Consider the following 19,201-nt stretch of genomic DNA (forward strand, 5'->3'; position numbering starts at 1 on the left):
GTATGCTGGAAAATGGAAATGTCAGTAAATATAAACAATTTATCAATATAAATTATGGATAAATTATAGACTAGCGTGGATTGATTTTAATGAAAAATAAAAGGAGTTGAGGTATAGTGCTTGATATATTTTCCTTTTATATATTTATTTGTATTTCGGTTAATGCAGTTTGGTACTGTGTATTGTGAATGGAGAATGCGCGTGGGGGGGGGGGTATTACCTACTGGAGACAGGCATCTATCGTTAAATGTGGTCCTGTAAGAAACGAAAACCAAACGTGTTTAAATGCTGCAATAAGTTCCTCGCTCCAATTTTTCACTCATGGGAACACTAACAATTGCCGTTGGAAAGCTGCTCGACACTCTGGGTCACTGAACAGTGAAGGACCTTTTTCGTGCCAGCACCAACAGCGACAGGGAGGGGTGGAGCGGTTGTTTGTCAGAGTTAAGGAGCCCACAACCACACTAAAATTATTGAATTATTAAATCTTATGCTTATATTGTAAAGAAAAGGGGGCCCTGGTCCTCTGCACAGTGAGGGATCTTTTTCGTGCCAGCGACAAGGGACCTCGGTTTATACGGTCTCATTGGAGGACCGGTCTCCACGTCCTTCAGATGGATTCAAACCTGCAACACAATGATTATCTCCTAAATCAGCGACTTGAAAGCAGACTTTCTTATTACTGTTTCACACGGCGACGCAGATTTCAGTGGAGAATCCATGAATCTTGAAAGGGGAAAAGGGGGGGGGATGCTGTTGTTTATCAGAGTTAAGAGTTTGTCAGTATTAAAACATACAGAAATATAATAAATATTTTTGATAATATTTATTCGATTGGTAAATTACATTTTATTAAAATTAAAAATTATTGAATTATTAAATCATATGTATATATTCGACAGAAAAAGGGGACCGGGGTGGGGGGGGGGGGCACTAACCTCTAAACTAATCCGCCAGTGTAATTGAATGACTATTATACTGAGGTTGTGAGATAGAAATAATTATTTTCTTATTCTAATTAGAAACTTATACCTATACAACAACCACTAATAAGAAATCTGGTATTGTTTCACAGGAATATCCAGCTTAGCGATAAGACTTAATTTCTCACAAAACTCAAGATTTTTCCCCCACGAGGCATATCCTAACGCAATAGAGCAAGGGATACGTAAATCTACAAATCCTACATTTCTCGCTATTCGGCAGTTACTACTTTTCTGGGTCTGGTATACCTGATATTTCACACTAGATAATTCGAGTGAATTTTTTTTCTCATGTGATCCAAAGTACAAATATATGACATTGTGCTTACTTTATTTATATTTCTTCACTTAGGGCAGTGATGTTTGTTTAATACTTGTTGTAAAATATGATTGAAATATAAAAAAAAAAAAATAATTAAACTAATTATAAAGTCCAAATTACTAGATTTCATTTCTTATCTAATGACCATGTATTGAAGGGCAGCCCCGCGAGAATTCCGAAGCATTTAGGTTATAATGTATAGCGACCATTTTACGTACCTAATAAATGAATGGTCTGATAGTTTAAATCTTGATAAAATTTTGAAGATGGTATCAAATAATGCTTCACTGAGAATTGTACAAAACTTTGATTTTTGTCCAATTAATTGCACCTTGAATTTTACATAAATTGAAGTTCTATGGGCTGCACATGTTTTTATTTAAGATATTGTAAAAAAGTTATTTGATCTGCAAACAAATATCTTTGTAAATATTTGAATAAACTATATCTTTATCAAGTTAAGATACTTTGAGAAATAATAATTTTTCTTCTTTTCATCAATTGCAGATAACTCTTCATAAACCTTTAAGGTGGAATGTCACACCGACTTTTTATTTTAAAGATCTTTGAGTCATCCTTTTTAAACAATTGTTTCAGCACTGAAAGGCTGATATTAGCTCTTGATTATTTATATTAATTTTTTGCAGTTTGACCCATTTGTCATGAAAATTATAAACTTTTACTTTGGCCATATCTTTTGAACAGTAGATGCCAAGACATTTATACTTCACATATGTAATCTTTTTTGAATGACCTTTCATTTGATACCAACAGCCTTGATCCTTTGACCTTGAACTTGTAGATTTCCGTACTTGTGAAGAAACTTTAACCTTGGCTATAACTTTTGAACGGTAGGGAATAGGACTTTCATACTTCAAATACTTCAAATACTTGATCTTTGTGAGAAGTTAATTCATTGGATACCGAGAATTTTGATCCTTTGACCTTTAAGATTGACCTACTTTAAAAAAGCAAACATTGACCATAACTTTTTAAGTATTATGGCTAGTGCTTTCATACTTAACATATTTAATCCTTGTGAGAAGTTACTTCATTGGATACCAAGAACATTGACCCTTTGACCTTGACGTTGGAGTTTGACCTTCTTTTTAATAAATAACCTAGGTCATAACTTCTGACCGGTTAGGGTTAGGGCTTTTATACTCTATATAAGAATTCTATGTGGCAAGACCTTTCATTTTGATACCAATTACATTGACATTTTTGCCTTGACCTTAGAGATTTTTGTACTTATAAAAAAAACCTTTAACATTTTCACAAATTTCACAATTGTTTTCCGTTGAGAATACCTTATTTTTGGTAATTATTAATTAAATTTGCATTTAAAAAAAGCTTAATATTTGCTATGTTGCCATATGGGGGCATCAGTGCTACACAAACACATCTTGTTTATTAGGTATTCATATGATGCATTCATTTACAGCAAATTATTTTAAAAGAAAGCATCTAATTTGGATGTAAATAATCATAATCCTACATGTCATTCATTGCTGATGATTTATTTTAGATTGAAATTATTACCATGATCTTAAAAGGGTTTTCCTACCTACCTGTAGCTTGTACCAGCTAATAATTCGACATCGAACTCGGCAACTCCTTCCCTTTTACGGAAATTAAAAAGATCAGTTTAACCTGAAGATATGTCCCCGATCTCAGAGCTTTCTATCACCTACCTGTACCTTGTACCAGATAAGAATACGACAAAATATTCGTCTTATTCCAACCTGTCTGTCATAGATTCTAATTTATTTTATACTGAAATTATTACCCTGATCTTACTTGGCAACTCCTTACCTGTTATGGAGATTCAAAAGATAGGTTTAACATGAAGATATGTCCCTGATCTTCGAGCTTCTTCTCACCTACCTGTACCTTGTATCAGATAAGAATACGGCCAAAATATTGGTCATATTCCTACGTGTCTTTCATAGATGCTGATTAATTTTATACTGAATTTCTTACCCTGATCTTACTAGGCAACTCCTCACCTTTTATGGACATTTAAAGGATAGGTTAAACATGAAGATATGTCCCTGATCTCAGAGCTTTCTCTCACCTACCTGTACCTTGTACCAGATTAGAATACGACAAAATATTCGTCTTATTCCAACCTGTCTTTCATAGATTCTGATTTACTTTATACAGAAATTATTACCCTGGTCTTACTCGGCAACTCCTTACCTGTTATGGAGATTCAAAAGATAGGTTTTACATGAAGATATGTCCCTGATCTCAGAGCTTTCTCTCACCTACCTGTACCTTGTACCAGATAAGAATACGGCCAAAATATTCGTCTTATTCCAACCTGTCTTCCATAGATTCTGATTTATTTTATACAGAAATTATTACCCTGGTCTTACCCGGCAACTCCTTACCTGTTATGGAGATACAAATGATCGATTTAACATGTAGATATTCCCCTGATCTCAGAGCTTTCTCTCACCTACTTGTACCTTGTACTAGATAAGAATACGAAAAAATATTCGTCATATTCCTACCTGTCTTTCATAGATACTGATTAATTTTATACTGAATTTCTTACCCTGATCTTACTAGGCAACTCCTCACCTTTTATGGACATTTAAAGGATAGGTTAAACATGAAGATATGTCCCTGATCTCAGAGCTTTCTCTCACCTACCTGTACCTTGTACCAGATAAGAATACGACAAAATATTCGTCTTATTCCAACCTGTCTTTCATAGATTCTGATTTACTTTATACAGAAATTATTACCCTGGTCTTACTCGGCAACTCCTAACCTGTTATGGAGATTCAAAAGATAGGTTTAACATGAAGATATGTCCTTGATCTCAGAGCTTTCTCTCACCTACCTGTACCCTGTACCAGATTTGAATACATTAAAATATTTGTCATAATCCTACCTATCATTCATGGATGCTGATTTATTTTATACTGAATTTCTTACCCTGATCTTACTAGGCAACTCCTTACCTGTTATGGAGATTCAAAACATAGGTTTAACCTGAAGATATGTCCCTGATCTCAAAGCTTTCTTTCACCTACCTGTACCTTGTACCAGATAAGAATACGACAATATATTCGCTATATCCCTTCCTGTGTTTCATAGATGTTGATTTATTTTATATCATAATTACCCTTATGTTGGAGGGTTCCTCTAACCTACCTGTATCTTGTACTAGCTTGTAATCCAGGACGAAATTAGAACCAGGTTTCAGTTCACTTACCTCTAATCAATTTTAGTATTATTACCACCCTACCCTTTAGACACATTAGAATATAATACACTTATAATAGATATCAGAATTTACTTCTCACACCTATAAAAGGCCACATACCATATTCTGGTACTTTAACTAACCTACCTGTCAAAAAATACTTGATAAGAACACTACTACCTGAAACATGTACCATACTTTAGTTCAACTTCCTTCAACAAGTATAAGATATATACAGTATACAATCAAAATCTAGTCCTTGAACCATCAGTCCTCTTATATATACCTAAGTTAAACACACCTAACTCTTACAGGTACCAGATATGTATACAATGTACTTCTAGTATTTTAAGCCTCCTAACTCCGACAGGTGTCTGATTTTAAAATACCTACCTGTAAGAGGTGATACTATTTCTACCTCTAACTAGTACTTGGCTATTGTCAACTGAACTACAGCAAGAAAGATGGGAATATTATTGAAAATATTTCCAATAGGTACCAAAACATTGTCAAAATGTATTTGTCAAGTGCCTTTTATCACATGAAATAGCCTGCGTCTTGGATATTGGCCTGAACAGCAAGTCGGTAGAGCACTTGTATTAAGTGATGCAAGGGTTCAGAGTTAGATTCCTAGACCAGCCATAAATTTTTTCCTTACCATTACATCATGTAAATCTCGAGTCTATGGAGAGAACAATCATGGACATTTATGTCTGCTATTCATTCAAATTCAATGAATATAGTATATTTTAAATCAAATCTCTAATCTATAATGAAATACTCAATTCTAATTACATATACTCTCCTCCAATGACTTCAACAAATTTATGACACTTATGTGTAACTCTTTTCGAAAGTAATTTATGGCATAGTTTTGATAAGTTCAAATCAACTGAATTTAAGAAATGTTTTTGCACTGGTTTTGCATGCATGTTAATATATATCAAGATAGGACTTTCCCATAAATTTTTCAATTTAGATGAATCGATTTTCATAAGTATTTGAAACAATATCCTTTTTCATTTCCTACTCCGCATTTAAATATAAGCCACAGTGTAAAGTCAATTAAACTATAGAACAGTTCAAAATCACTGAAAAATTGAATTGGAACATAAATAACAAATATCAGGTAAATCTACATGCACTTGATGGTGTATTTTTATTTTTTATCTCAGATATGCCACATGGTTCATTTCACATTTTTCTGCATCTATTTCAGACTTACTTCCATTTCCTCCTACGCCTTATCAAGGCCATTGATCACAGATACTTATCAATCATTAATTTAGGTAAATAGCATGCTAAAGTTCAATTACTATATACTATATATATTATATTTATAATCCCTTTAATGCTGTGTATCCAACAATGCAAATGTAAATTTTTTTGTTTATGTTTTGTATCAATATTGATAAAAATATTCAATACATGTATGTTCTAATATTAAGTAGATCATAATTCAGGTCATTGTTACATCTTATCAGTTTCAGAACATTACAAATTTAAATACAGGTTGAAGTAAATGCTTTTTTCAGAAATGTTAAATCATATACCCTATTAGCTATAATTGTAAAATCAATATTATTAATTTTATGTTCCTTAGTTCTCCTGCCAAATGACTGAGCTTTTTTTTGTTAAAAGCAGGCAAAAACAAATAACATCAAGTAGAAGTAAAATATGTCATTTATAATTGTAAATGACGGAAAGGTAAACACAGTTAATGAAATTGGGGTCATTAAAAGGAGGACGCAAATATAGAGTATTACACATGTTAGTCAAAATATTAAACAATCTGACCCCCAGAACCATAATGACATTGTAACATGATGTACATAGGCAAAAGGGGGGTCAACCAGACTAGAATAAGAATTCAAACCCTGTAATCTTTCACAAATTACAATATACATGTATTTCAAGTTGACCCCCTTATAAACATCATAAGTTCCGAAGACATATACAAAATGCTCAAAACTGCTGCCTGCCATCAAAAAAGGTGGGAAAACAAAATAACAAACAGCCAATAACAAAGCAATCAGATAGGCATTAAATTGAACACAAAAAATGCTTCCCTCACCGCTGAGGAAAAAATATATATAAAAAGTAACACTGATTAATGTTTAAAAATCAAAAGGAAAGCTGCAGACAGAAGCAAATTTGCGAGGTACACAAAATGAATGGCGGACTCAATCTCAGTAATCTAATACATGGAATTGCTATTTATTACAATGTACAAAAATTTACTTTTTCAGTTAGAACGTCCGCTGGAGAATGAATATTAAAAATCACTTTATCCCATTCGAACACTATCATAAAAAGATGGTTAAAACATAACAAAAATGTCAACCTGAAAGAAATAACAAGCATTGGTGGCAGATGGGGTGGATGGTGGGTTAAAAAAAATTCAGCAGTTCAATAAACCATGCTTTCTCTTTTGGTAAATGGATCAATAATGATCACGTGATGGATAAGAATGACAATATGTACAATACAGATACTGTTATATTATAACATTATTAAACAAGAACATGTCACGTAAATGAAATTATTTGCAATGATTACTTTTTTTCGCTTTACAGAAAATTAACTCCATTTTAAGAAACATCAAGTTGATATGCATTTCAGATTCTATAAATAGTAACTCAAGTCTATATGCTGTTATATACTTAATCATGTGACCAACTTTAAGCCAATCAGAGGGATTGGAATATTATGATTAAAATAATATGTTCTAATATATAACAAGGCACTTAAAGTAAATCATATACAAATTGCAATTTTACAAAACCTTCATGATAAAAAATTGAAGTGCCAATATTTAATTATATTGAAATGGTTTATTTAAATATGAAAAGACTGCAAAGTAGTTTTTGTTTGCATGTGCTCCTTGGATTTAAAAATCCCTAATAACATTTCTTATGTAGTTAGCTACTACATTAGGCAAAAATAAAGAGCCATGGACACATACACTAATACACATCCACACCAAAAACAAAAAAAGGTTTATGAACTCTTCGGGTAAAGGCGGCACTCAGCTTCAGATGAGGACAAATTCCATAACAGTGCCGCGAGCAAAATCTCCCCTTCAACAAACAAAACATCCCTGAAATACTGCAGTCCTTCATTCATATTTTGGCCCATCCTGTAAGACAGAAAAATAAGATGATGCAATTATATTCATTTGCTTGTGAATTGATGTAGTTGACCCAAATGACAACCTTCATTCAGAATTCAATTATTACTGCTTTATGAACTTGAATTTAAAAACTACTGAAAATAATATTATTATTTTTATGGTGTCTTCTTTTTTTTATGCGGGAATATATGCCATCAGATTTGAATTTGGATTACATGTAGATATATATATATATATATATATATATATATATATATATATATATATATATAAAAATATATTTGGCTGTGTATTCTTTTTAGCGCTTTTGGCGGAAAGGAACTTCCGCTAATATATATAAATAAGAACATTGAGAAATGCGCTAAATATATATATATATATATATATATATATATATATATATATATATATATATATATATATATATATATATATATATATATATGCATCTCTTCCTGACACAAAATCAATGAAAATTAACCTCCCACAAAAAGTGGTAACTTCTTAACTAGAGTTCATTTTTAAAATTTGCCACTTCTGTCTAGAAAATGAACAGAAACTGCCGGTGGACCAACCAATAGACAGCAGCAAAGCAATATGGCCTCCCTTCTTCAATAGGGAGGGGAGGGGAATAAATTAATGAATAAAATTTATACATAACTTTTGGATGTTTGTATATACATCATATTTCGAACATTGTATAATATACAGAAAAACTTGTTCTTTCAAAATGCAACCATTGCAAATAAATTTTCAGGATACAAAATTCCCTATTTGGGAACATGTTTATCAATTAAATTTATTAAAAGGATAATAACGGTGGTAGTGCATTAAGCAAGATATTGATGTACTTCAAAAGAATTTTTTCTGCTTCTTTCACTGAAAGTGAGGGATATCAACTTTGCAAGTTTTTTTTCTGTCAGTCTTTCAGTTTGTATTTCTGTCTGTCTGTAATACTTTTATTTTTGTTCAAATTATCTCTTTTATTCCTATGGCCTGAGGTAGACCCCTGCAGATTGCAAGTTCAGAAAGTCAAAGGTCATGGTTGTAAACTATTACATTCAACTTTCCTTTGCAGTGATATCCCAACAAGCTTTTGATTGTTTTCATTAATTTTTATACATCATTAATGCCTATGGCCCTGCCTGCCCTTCTCAAAGTTCCCCTCTTGACTCCAGTCCCCTAGATCTGTGCATCCTCTCCTTTTTCCCTGAAGTTGGGGACACTGATTCTCTAATTTAGCTTGATATCTTATTTTTTTCTATATACAGTCAATCTTCGTTATCTAGAACACTGATACCTCTATTACCATGGAGATGCAATGTGATTAGGATACCTCAAAAGCTTATTCCTTCATTATTCTACTTTGGATATCTCTAACCCTCAGATGTCTAAATTTTATTTCTCAATCCCATCAGGTTCCAAATGAAGAATTTCAATAGAGATACAAGTTATTTATTCTGGTGAAGTTTGTACTATTAAAAGTTACTGATGCCACACAACATACAGCAGACAGAAATTAGGGACTCATTGAGCTTTGTTCCGAAAAGATTATGAGAACCTTAGGCCTAATTGCAGGAAAAAGTCTCTGATATAGGTTATGCATTATGTAATCAAGGATGACAAAATATTTTTCTCTCTTTCTCTCTTACGAAATTGAACAATTTAAAAACAATTCAAATTTAAAAGGAAGAATAAAGGTAGCAAGTAAACACATACTCATCTTCGAGTGTAGCCATGAGAATTCTGTTGGTGTCATCCTTCATGGACAAATAGTGACCATGGCAGTAACCTATTCTTCTGAAGTTGGAAATAAGATACATGGAAACATCAATATGAGGAACTTATGTCAATTACCATTGTGATAAAAGAAATATGTATATAAAAGAGGCCCAAGGGCCTTAACTCTCACCATATAATGTAATGATCTATAGATCAAAATAAAAAAACTGATAAATGAAATTTACAATTTTTGTTTCCCTTTACCCATAGATGATATATGTCGAAATTGGTCGAACTGTTTCAAAGGATATTAAGCTGAAAATTTTTCAAATTTTTCAAATTTAACATCAATGCTCCATTGCATGCACAACATGTGGAGAAAACAGATAGAAAGCAATAGTGGCGAAAATTTACTATCTGGGAAAAATGCATGAAAAAAATGAACTTACATGATTGATTTAGGCTTGAACACCCCAAACTCTCCCAAAATCAAAGCATTCAATTCTGGTAAACCCTATAGATTGAATAAAATATTTGGTTTGAAATTATAATTTTATCAATATATAAAAGCACATACATATTTGATTTCACTAATGACTAATTAATACTAATTCCTTGCTTTTTCATTTTAGGATAGTTAGTTGTATTAAAATCTGATAATCTCTTTTGATACATATGAACAAATGATACCTTTCCAAAAAATTTTGCTCTCTCCTCAATTCCCTTCTCCGAATTTCTGAGTTCCAAGGCTTCATTGAGGGGCTGTCTTTGAACCCATCTGATATGCCTCCAGTGTGGTTCATAGCAGCTTTAATTAATTTTATAGAACGTCAAATAAAAAAAATCATCAAATGGGCAACTTTAATTAGAGATATTGTATTGTAGCTGATCTACCAAATTAAAATATAATAATTCCACCAGCAAAATTCTACAGTGCCTAGTACTTTCTCCATTAAACTTTAAAGTTAAAAAGGTTAAATGTAGATAGTTTAAAGAATAACCCATCCTTTTGGCATTCATAATCTTTGTACAAGTTTCTCTGTAAAAGAATTATGGAACTGCCTTTCATTCTACACCATAATTTTCTACCAGTGTACCACCAAGAGATACAGATAAATATTGCCAACTCAGGGTAAATCATCAAAAATCAATCAATTTACCATCAATATTTAACTTCTGTTAGTAATTTTCATTTAAGACATATGTACATTCAAATGCCTTAAGTTCCAACTTTTGATAATTATGTATTAGAGTAATACACTCATGACATGACTGATTGATAAACTGAATGGTATTTAACATCCCATATGAGTATTTCTGTAATGGGGCATTAATTATGACACCTCCTAAGGTCAAAACAATATTTGTAGAAGTATGACCTTCAAATGTCACCTGAACAAAATTGCACAGACAAATGGATAACTATTCAGGCAAGTGATTCTTTAATATATATCCCCAAAACTATGTCGGGTTTAATCAATTAAAACATTTGCATCAGGTATATAAAACTATCAGGAATCCTTACTTTGAATTGCCTTCTTTTAAACAAACCACCTCTTTCAGTCTTTCCTTAATGTGATCTTCAAACTGTAAAGCCATAAATTTTAATTTCATATTAAGATGGTACATGTACAGTTCAAACCAGTTGCTCTAAATTTAGTTTCTTTGAGATTCATGGAAGTTACGTACCAAAACTGAAATCTTTTTGCCTAATATGCTGGCATTTCCTTTTACCAGAACAGTCCCTGGCCGCAACTGGCACACGGCATTTACAAGCTTCTTGCATTGTGCAGTCTGCAAATAAAACCAGCATAAAAGAATATTGCATACTTAAAGAATAACTACAGAAGCCTGTTTAGGACCTATCAAATAATATATTTGAATTCGATATGACGAATTGTTGATATTGTTAAAACGAATTGAATTCGTTATAACAATTTTTTGGAATTCATTATAACGAATGTAATTTGTTGTAACAGATTTGATAAATTCGTTAAAGCGAATTCAAAAATTTGTTAAAACAGATTAAATTTGTGAAAACGAATTCTAAAATTTGTAATAACAAATTAAATTTGTTTAAACAGATTTAATTTTTGTTATAATGAAATGAAGTAGTTTCATAAAATTTGGACTATTAGGTCCTATGGAAAAAAATTTGTGAATTTGTTATAAAAAATTCAAGAAACTTGATATTACAAATTTAATTTGTTATAATGAATTCAAAAATTGATATAACAAATTTAATTGTTTTAACAAATTTTAGAATCCGTCTGAACAAAATGAACTCGCTACAAAAATTTTTTTGAATCGTTATAACAAAAATCAACAGATTTGTTATGACAGATTAAATTCATTATATCTAATTCAAAGAAATTTTTACAACGTATCAAATTCGTTGTAACAAATTTGACAATTCGTTATTTTGGATTCAAAAATATGTTAATACACAAGTAGGTCCTAAATGGCTTCCTTAAATAACGGTCTACTTTTTTGAATTTTATGATGTAATCAATCAATTGGAATTTATGCGTATTCTTATCTGGTACAAGGTACAGGTAGGTGAGAGGAAGCTCTGAGATCAGGGACATATCTCCATGTTAAACCAATCGTTTAAATATCCATAAAAGGTAAGGAGCTGCCGAGTAAGACCAGGGTAATAATTTCAGTATAAAATAAATCAGAATCTATGAAAGACAGGTTGGTATAAGACGAATATTTTGTCGTATTCTTATCTGATACAAGGTACAGGTAGGTGAGAAGAAGCTCTAAGATCAGGGACATATCTTCAGGTTAAACCTATCGTTTAAATGTCCATAAAAGGTGAGGAGTTGCCTAGTAAGATCAGGGTAAGAATTTCAGTATAAAATTAATCAGCATCTATGAAACACAGGAAGGAATATAGCGAATATTTTGTCGTATTCTCATCTGGTACAAGGTACAAGTAGGTGAGAGAAAGCTCTGAGATCAGGGGAATATCTACATGTTAAACCGATCATTTGATTCTCCATAACAGGTAAGGAGTTGCCGGGTAAGACCAGGGTAATAATTTCTAAATAAAATAAATAAGAATCTATGGAAGACAGGTTGGAATAAGAGGAATATTTTGGCCGTATTCTTATCTAGTACAAGACACAGGTAGGTGAGAGAAAGCTCTGAGATCAGGGACATATCCACATGTAAAACCTATCTTATGAATCTCCATAACTGGTAAGGAGTTGCCAAGTAAGACCAGGGTAATAATTTTAGTATAAAATAAATCAGAATCTATGAAAGACAGGTTGGAATAAGACGAATATTTTGTCGGTTTCATAACTGGTACAAGGTACAGGTAGGTGAGAGAAAGCTCTGAGATCAGGGACATATCTTCATGTAAAACCTATCTTTTTAATATCCATAGAAGGTGAGGAGTTGCCTAGTAAGATCAGGGTAAGAAATTGAGTATAAAATTAATCAGTATCTATGAAAGACAGGTAGGAATATAACGAATATTTTGGCCGTATTCTTATCTAGTACAAGGTACAGGTAGGTGAGAGAAAGCTCTGAGATCAGGGACATATCTTCATGTAAAACCTATCTTTTGAATCTCCAAAACAGGTAAGGAGTTGCCGGGTAAGACCAGGGTAATAATTTCTGTATAAAATAAATCAGAAACTATGGAAGACAGGTTGGAATAAGAGGAATATTTTGGCCGTATTCTTATCTGGTACAAGGTACAGGTAGGTGAGAGAAAGCTCTGAGATCAGGGACATATCTTTATGTTTAACCTATCCTTTAAATGTCCATAAAAGGTGAGGAGTTGCCTAGTAAGATCAGGGTAAGAAATTCAGTATAAAATTAATCAGTATCTATGAAAGACAGGTAGGAATATGACGAATATTTTGTCGTATTCTTATCTAGTACAAGGTACAAGTAGGTGAGAGAAAGCTCTGAGATCAGGGGAATATCTACATGTTAAATCGATCATTTGTATCTCCAAAACAGGTAAGGAGTTGCCTAGTAAGGTCAGGGTAAGAATTTCAGTATAAAATAAATCAGAATCTATGACAGACAGGTTGGAATAAGACGAATATTTTGTTGTATTCTTATCTGGTATAAGGTACAGGTAGGTGAGAGGAAGCTCTGAGATAGGGGACGTATCTCCATGTTAAACCTATCGTTTAAATATCCATAAAAGGTAAGGAGTTGCCGAGTAAGACCAGGGTAATAATTTCAGTACAAAATAAATCAGAATCTATGAAAGACAGGTTGGAATAAGACGAATATTTTGTCGTATTCTAATCTGGTACAAGGTACAGGTAGGTGAGAGAAAGCTCTGAGATCAGGGACATATCATCATGTTTAACCTATCCTTTAAATGTCTATAAAAGGTGAGGAGTTGCCTAGTAAGATCAGGGTAAGAATTTCAGTATAAAATAAATCAGAATCTATGAAAGACAGGTTGGAATAAGACGAATATTTTGTCGTATTCTTATCTGGTACAAGGTACAGGTAGATGAGAGGAAGCTCTGAGATCGGGGACATATCTCCTTGTTAAACCTATCGTTTAAATATCCATAAAAGGTAAGGAGTTGCCGAGTAAGACCAGGGTAATAATTTCAGTATAAAATAAATCAGAATCTAAGAAAGACAGGTTGGAATAAGACGAATATTTTGTCGTATTCTAATCTGGTACAGGGTACAGGTAGGTGAGAGAAAGCTCTGAGATCAGGGACATATCTTCATGTTTAACCTATCCTTTAAATGTCCATAAAAGGTGAGGAGTTGCCTAGTAAGATCAGGGTATGAATTTCAGTATAAAATTAATCAGCATCTATGAAACACAGGAAGGAATATAGCGAATATTTTGTCGTATTCTTATCTGGTACAAGGTACAGGTAGGTGAGAGAAAGCTCTGAGATCAGGGGAATCTCTACATGTTAAACCGATCATTTGATTCTCCATAACAGGTAAGGAGTTGCCGGGTAAGACCAGGGTAATAATTTCTAAATAAAATAAATAAGAATCTATGGAAGACAGGTTGGAATAAGAGGAATATTTTGGCCGTATTCTTATCTAGTACAAGGCACAGGTAGGTGAGAGAAAGCTCTGAGATCAGGGACATATCCACATGTAAAACCTATCTTATGAATCTCCATAACTGGTAAAGAGTTGCCGAGTAAGACCAGGGTAATAATTTTAGTATAAAATAAATCAGAATCTATGAAAGACAGGTTGGAATAAGACGAATATTTTGTCGTATTCTAATCTGGTACAAGGTACAGGTAGGTGAGAGAAAGCTCCGAGATCAGGGACATATCCACATGTAAAACCTATCTTATGAATCTCCATAACTGGTAAAGAGTTGCCGAGTAAGACCAGGGTAATAATTTCAGTACAAAATAAATCAGAATCTATGAAAGACAGGTTGGAATAAGACGAATATTTTGTCGTATTCTAATCTGGTACAAGGTACAGGTAGGTGAGAGAAAGCTCTGAGATCAGGGACATATCATCATGTTTAACCTATCCTTTAAATGTCTATAAAAGGTGAGGAGTTGCCTAGTAAGATCAGGGTAAGAATTTCAGTATAAAATAAATCAGAATCTATGAAAGACAGGTTGGAATAAGACGAATATTTTGTCGTATTCTTATCTGGTACAAGGTACAGGTAGATGAGAGGAAGCTCTGAGATCAGGGACATATCTTCTTGTTAAACCTATCGTTTAAATATCCATAAAAGGTAAGGAGTTGCCGAGTAAGACCAGGGTAATAATTTCAGTATAAAATAAATCAGAATCTAAGAAAGACAGGTTGGAATAAGACGAATATTTTGTCGTATTCTAATCTGGTACAGGGTACAGGTAGGTGAGAGAAAGCTCTGAGATCAGGGGCATACCTTCATGTTTAACCTATCCTTTAAATGTCCATAAAAGGTGAGGAGTTGCCTAGTAAGATCAGGGTATGAATTTCAGTATAAAATTAATCAGCATCTATGAAACACAGGAAGGAATATAGCGAATATTTTGTCGTATTCTTATCTGGTACAAGGTACAGGTAGGTGAGAGAAAGCTCTGAGATCAGGGGAATATCTACATGTTAAACCGATCATTTGATTCTCCATAACAGGTAAGGAGTTGCCGGGTAAGACCAGGGTAATAATTTCTAAATAAAATAAATAAGAATCTATGGAAGACAGGTTGGAATAAGAGGAATATTTTGGCCGTATTCTTATCTAGTACAAGGCACAGGTAGGTGAGAGAAAGCTCTGAGATCAGGGACATATCCACATGTAAAACCTATCTTATGAATCTCCATAACTGGTAAAGAGTTGCCGAGTAAGACCAGGGTAATAATTTTAGTATAAAATAAATCAGAATCTATGAAAGACAGGTTGGAATAAGACGAATATTTTGTCGGTTTCATAACTGGTACAAGGTACAGGTAGGTGAGAGAAAGCTCTGAGATCAGGGACATATCTTCATGTAAAACCTATCTTTTTAATATCCATAGAAGGTGAGGAGTTGCCTAGTAAGATCAGGGTAAGAAATTGAGTATAAAATTAATCAGTATCTATGAAAGACAGGTAGGAATATAACGAATATTTTGGCCGTATTCTTATCTAGTACAAGGTACAGGTAGGTGAGAGAAAGCTCTGAGATCAGGGACATATCTTCATGTAAAACCTATCTTTTGAATCTCCAAAACAGGTAAGGAGTTGCCGGGTAAGACCAGGGTAATAATTTCTGTATAAAATAAATCAGAAACTATGGAAGACAGATTAAAATATGCCAAGTAATGATTCATATCTTGTTTTCTTACATTTTGGGGAATTTTCGTTTTCTAAATCATTTATTTGAGAAATTTTGGAGTATATAAGACGCACATGTGTAAAGATTTTATCACCAAATAAAACCTAACCACATATACTAATGAATGTTTGTATATATTCACTAAAGGGATCGAGTTCATTTGAAATTAAAAGTCCAATTAAATACAAATTGAGTATTAACTGCTCAGTTCCTTGTAATTGTACTAATGAAATATTGAGATAACTAACTCTTGTTCAAGCTAAAGTTCATTTAAATAACACATATCGGAGCTGACCCATAAGCAATTCAACATGAAAATAATGGTCGAACAATTACCGTCAAATCACATATTTCCTAGGGGTCAATTTTTTGTTGTTTGAGAAAAATATATTGCTTCTTGGAGAATTTATTTCGTGTATGAAGAACTGATCAACTCAGAACCAGATATGTCAGACTCAAATGTATTTTATATTTTGAATTCACTGAGATATATCGAGTCGAAATATTACAGAGGCAGTTATAGTTTATTGATTATATTATCTAACTAAGGAGTCATTAGGAGTTTACAACAATAACGCAAGGAAGCTCTATCTCATCATATAATTTTGTGCATATTTAAACAATTTCATTCATTTTCATTTCATAATCCTCGCATATTTCTTCTATTATTCAATATGTAATTTTAATTACAATTCACTTTGAATCTTAAACAGCATAAACAAGACTCTTCCGTGTTCTGTGTTTAGAACTTTCTAGAAAATTTTATTGGAAGGCTGTGCATCTGTGAATCAGAAAAAAAATCACTTTGCTTTAACAGAGACACAGTTTTTTTCTTTCATTTGAAAATTACTGGAAATAATAAATTCATTTACGTATAATCCGACCTACATAATCCTAGCATATTTATTCTATTATTCATTGTGTAATATATTGTAATTTCTTTCTTATCTCTACTTCTGAGGGCGGATCTCTCTAACAGCATAAACTACCCTGCAACTCTTCAGTGTTCTGTGTTTAGAACTTTCTGGGAAATTTTATTGAAAGGCTGTACATCTGTGGATCAGATTACGTGTTGATTTTAAGAAAGAACATGCTAGATATATTTCTAGAGATGCAATGAAAGCAGGAATTTCAGAAATAACAAGAAATTAATTTTGGTAACACCTTTGGAAAAGCAACAATTTGAAAATTGGAAGTCAGACAATATTCTTATTCGTATTTGTATGTGATATTTCGAATGGAAAAAGTAAATTTATCATCAGATAGAATTCAACAATATTATGAATAATAAATCAGTTATATCTGCCTTTCAAAAGCATACGACAAGCGATTCTAGAAAAAGAAAAGATAGGCTAAGGATCCATTACGTCCACTATTTTGGGTCCTCTTTTAGAATAATACAACAATTTATCAATTAAAACCTGTTGCCATACCTTTTTAAAAAATAGTAATGGCTTTAGTTATTTGATACACAGTGGGCTCAGAAATGTCAGAAATCTAAATTTAATCTAATCTAAATTTCCGATTGTTCTCATTTTTATGCAAATTTTGTTTAAGAAAACAAAAAACACAAGCTTGTCTATCTGCAAAATTTATATGCATGTATCAAACGTATATCATGTACCTATATCAGATGCATTTTAGATATAAAAAATTTAGAATCTTTTCGAAATGAAAACTCAAATTTTACGAAATTCCGACAAAATTGAAAAATGTTGTTAAAACGTCCCAGTTCTGCGCCCTCTTGTAATCTCTTTTTAAGATTATAATCAAAATGTCTCTGTTTAAGATTAGAATCAAAATAAAGTCTAAGTTTTAAAAATATTCATTATTTTTGTGATTGGCTACAGAATATCAAAATTGTAACTATGTTCTCTTAGGAAATGAATTAGTTGATAAAACAAAACAAATATTCAATAAGTATTTGTGTTTACCAGAAAAAAAAACCAACTACATATAAGACTATGAACATATGTTTAATAAATCAGATATTAAACTTCTAAAGTCAAAAAAATCAATTTAATTAAATAAAATTGTCAGTATCATAATTTATCCTCAAAGGATATTCCTTAGTTTATAAAAAAAGTCATTTGTAATCTTTTGATAGCTTTCAGTTATATTATGATTGATAAATTAATTATTTCTGACATACAAGAGTATTAAAAAAGCAATACTGAATAAAGACAAGGTAGGCAAAGATCGCATTCTGCCCCTATTTTGCATTTTCTATTAGAATAATACAACATTTAGAAAAAAAAAACCTGTTGTAGCCCCTAACCTAAATTATTATAGGTTTTAAGTTATGAGATACACAGAGGGCACAGAAGAGTCGAACAAAAGTAAGAATGTTCTCATTTTTATGCAGTTTCTTTTGGATTGTACATCAAATTTTGTCTACGGAGGTAAAGAACACAAGTTTTGTCAATTGCTAAATTGACATACATATATCATACACTTATGTTGGATATATCTTAGATATAGAAATGCAGACGTTTTTCGTAAATGAAAACTACTTCAAATTTTACTTACTTTCAACAGAATTGAGAAAAGTTCGGTAAATGTCCCAATCCCTGGCCTTCCTGTGGCCATTGTTTAATCTTTAAATCAGAATTAGAGCTTAATTTTAATAAGAATCATATTAAGTTCTTGACTACAAAATATAACAAATTTCACTGTTTTGGCTTTCACATAATATAAGGGGTCTAATTCGGCCGTTTCCATATCTTGTCCGTAAAAGAGAACTTTTGTAAAAAAAAAAAATAGTTTATAATCAAGAAATTCAACGCAAGATCAAAGTCTATTTGTTGACAAAATGTATGGTATATGTATGCTAACAAAATCAGTAATTTAACTTCTAAGGACGAAAAGAAAAAAAAATAAAGTAAACAAATAAAGTTGTCAATATAATCAATTTTTCATAATGAGAGTAGACGGACATTTTCAAATGTTGTATTACATTAATAAATAAAATAGTAATAGAACACGGGATCTCATTTGTATTATAATTAAACTTAATGTTTTAAGACTTGTGAC

The 19,201-nt window shown here is 32.1% G+C and overlaps 1 protein-coding gene across 1 annotated transcript; it reads right to left on the reverse strand.

Moving 5' to 3' along the window:
• Positions 1-6,853: 6,853 nt before the first annotated feature.
• On the reverse strand, positions 6,854-10,985 carry LOC134243538 (uncharacterized). Its single transcript, XM_062725794.1, has 5 exons — positions 10,906-10,985; positions 10,071-10,188; positions 9,830-9,894; positions 9,378-9,458; positions 6,854-7,664 (listed from the first exon to the last, which is right to left on the reverse strand). Exons 1-5 carry the CDS (start codon positions 10,977-10,979, stop codon positions 7,526-7,528), a joined length of 477 nt encoding a protein of 158 aa, XP_062581778.1. The 5' UTR covers positions 10,980-10,985; the 3' UTR covers positions 6,854-7,525.
• Between the last annotated feature and the right edge of the window lie 8,216 nt (positions 10,986-19,201).

Source organism: Saccostrea cucullata, unplaced genomic scaffold (assembly GCF_032062105.1).
Source record: "Saccostrea cucullata isolate Sc308-1 unplaced genomic scaffold, CSIRO_AGI_Scuc_v1 ctg3297, whole genome shotgun sequence".
NCBI lineage: Eukaryota > Metazoa > Mollusca > Bivalvia > Ostreida > Ostreidae > Saccostrea > Saccostrea cuccullata.

Excerpts from the sequence above, each read along its gene's own strand:
- LOC134243538 (XM_062725794.1), bottom strand. The coding sequence starts at position 10,979 with ATGGCTTTACAGTTTGAAGATCACATTAAGGAAAGACTGAAAGAGGTG. Across the intron at positions 9,895-10,070 it reads GAGCAAAATTTTTTGGAAAG|GGTTTACCAGAATTGAATGC; the intron begins GTATCATTTGTT and ends TTCAATCTATAG. Across the intron at positions 9,459-9,829 it reads TTCAAGCCTAAATCAATCAT|AAGAATAGGTTACTGCCATG; the intron begins GTAAGTTCATTT and ends TTCCAACTTCAG.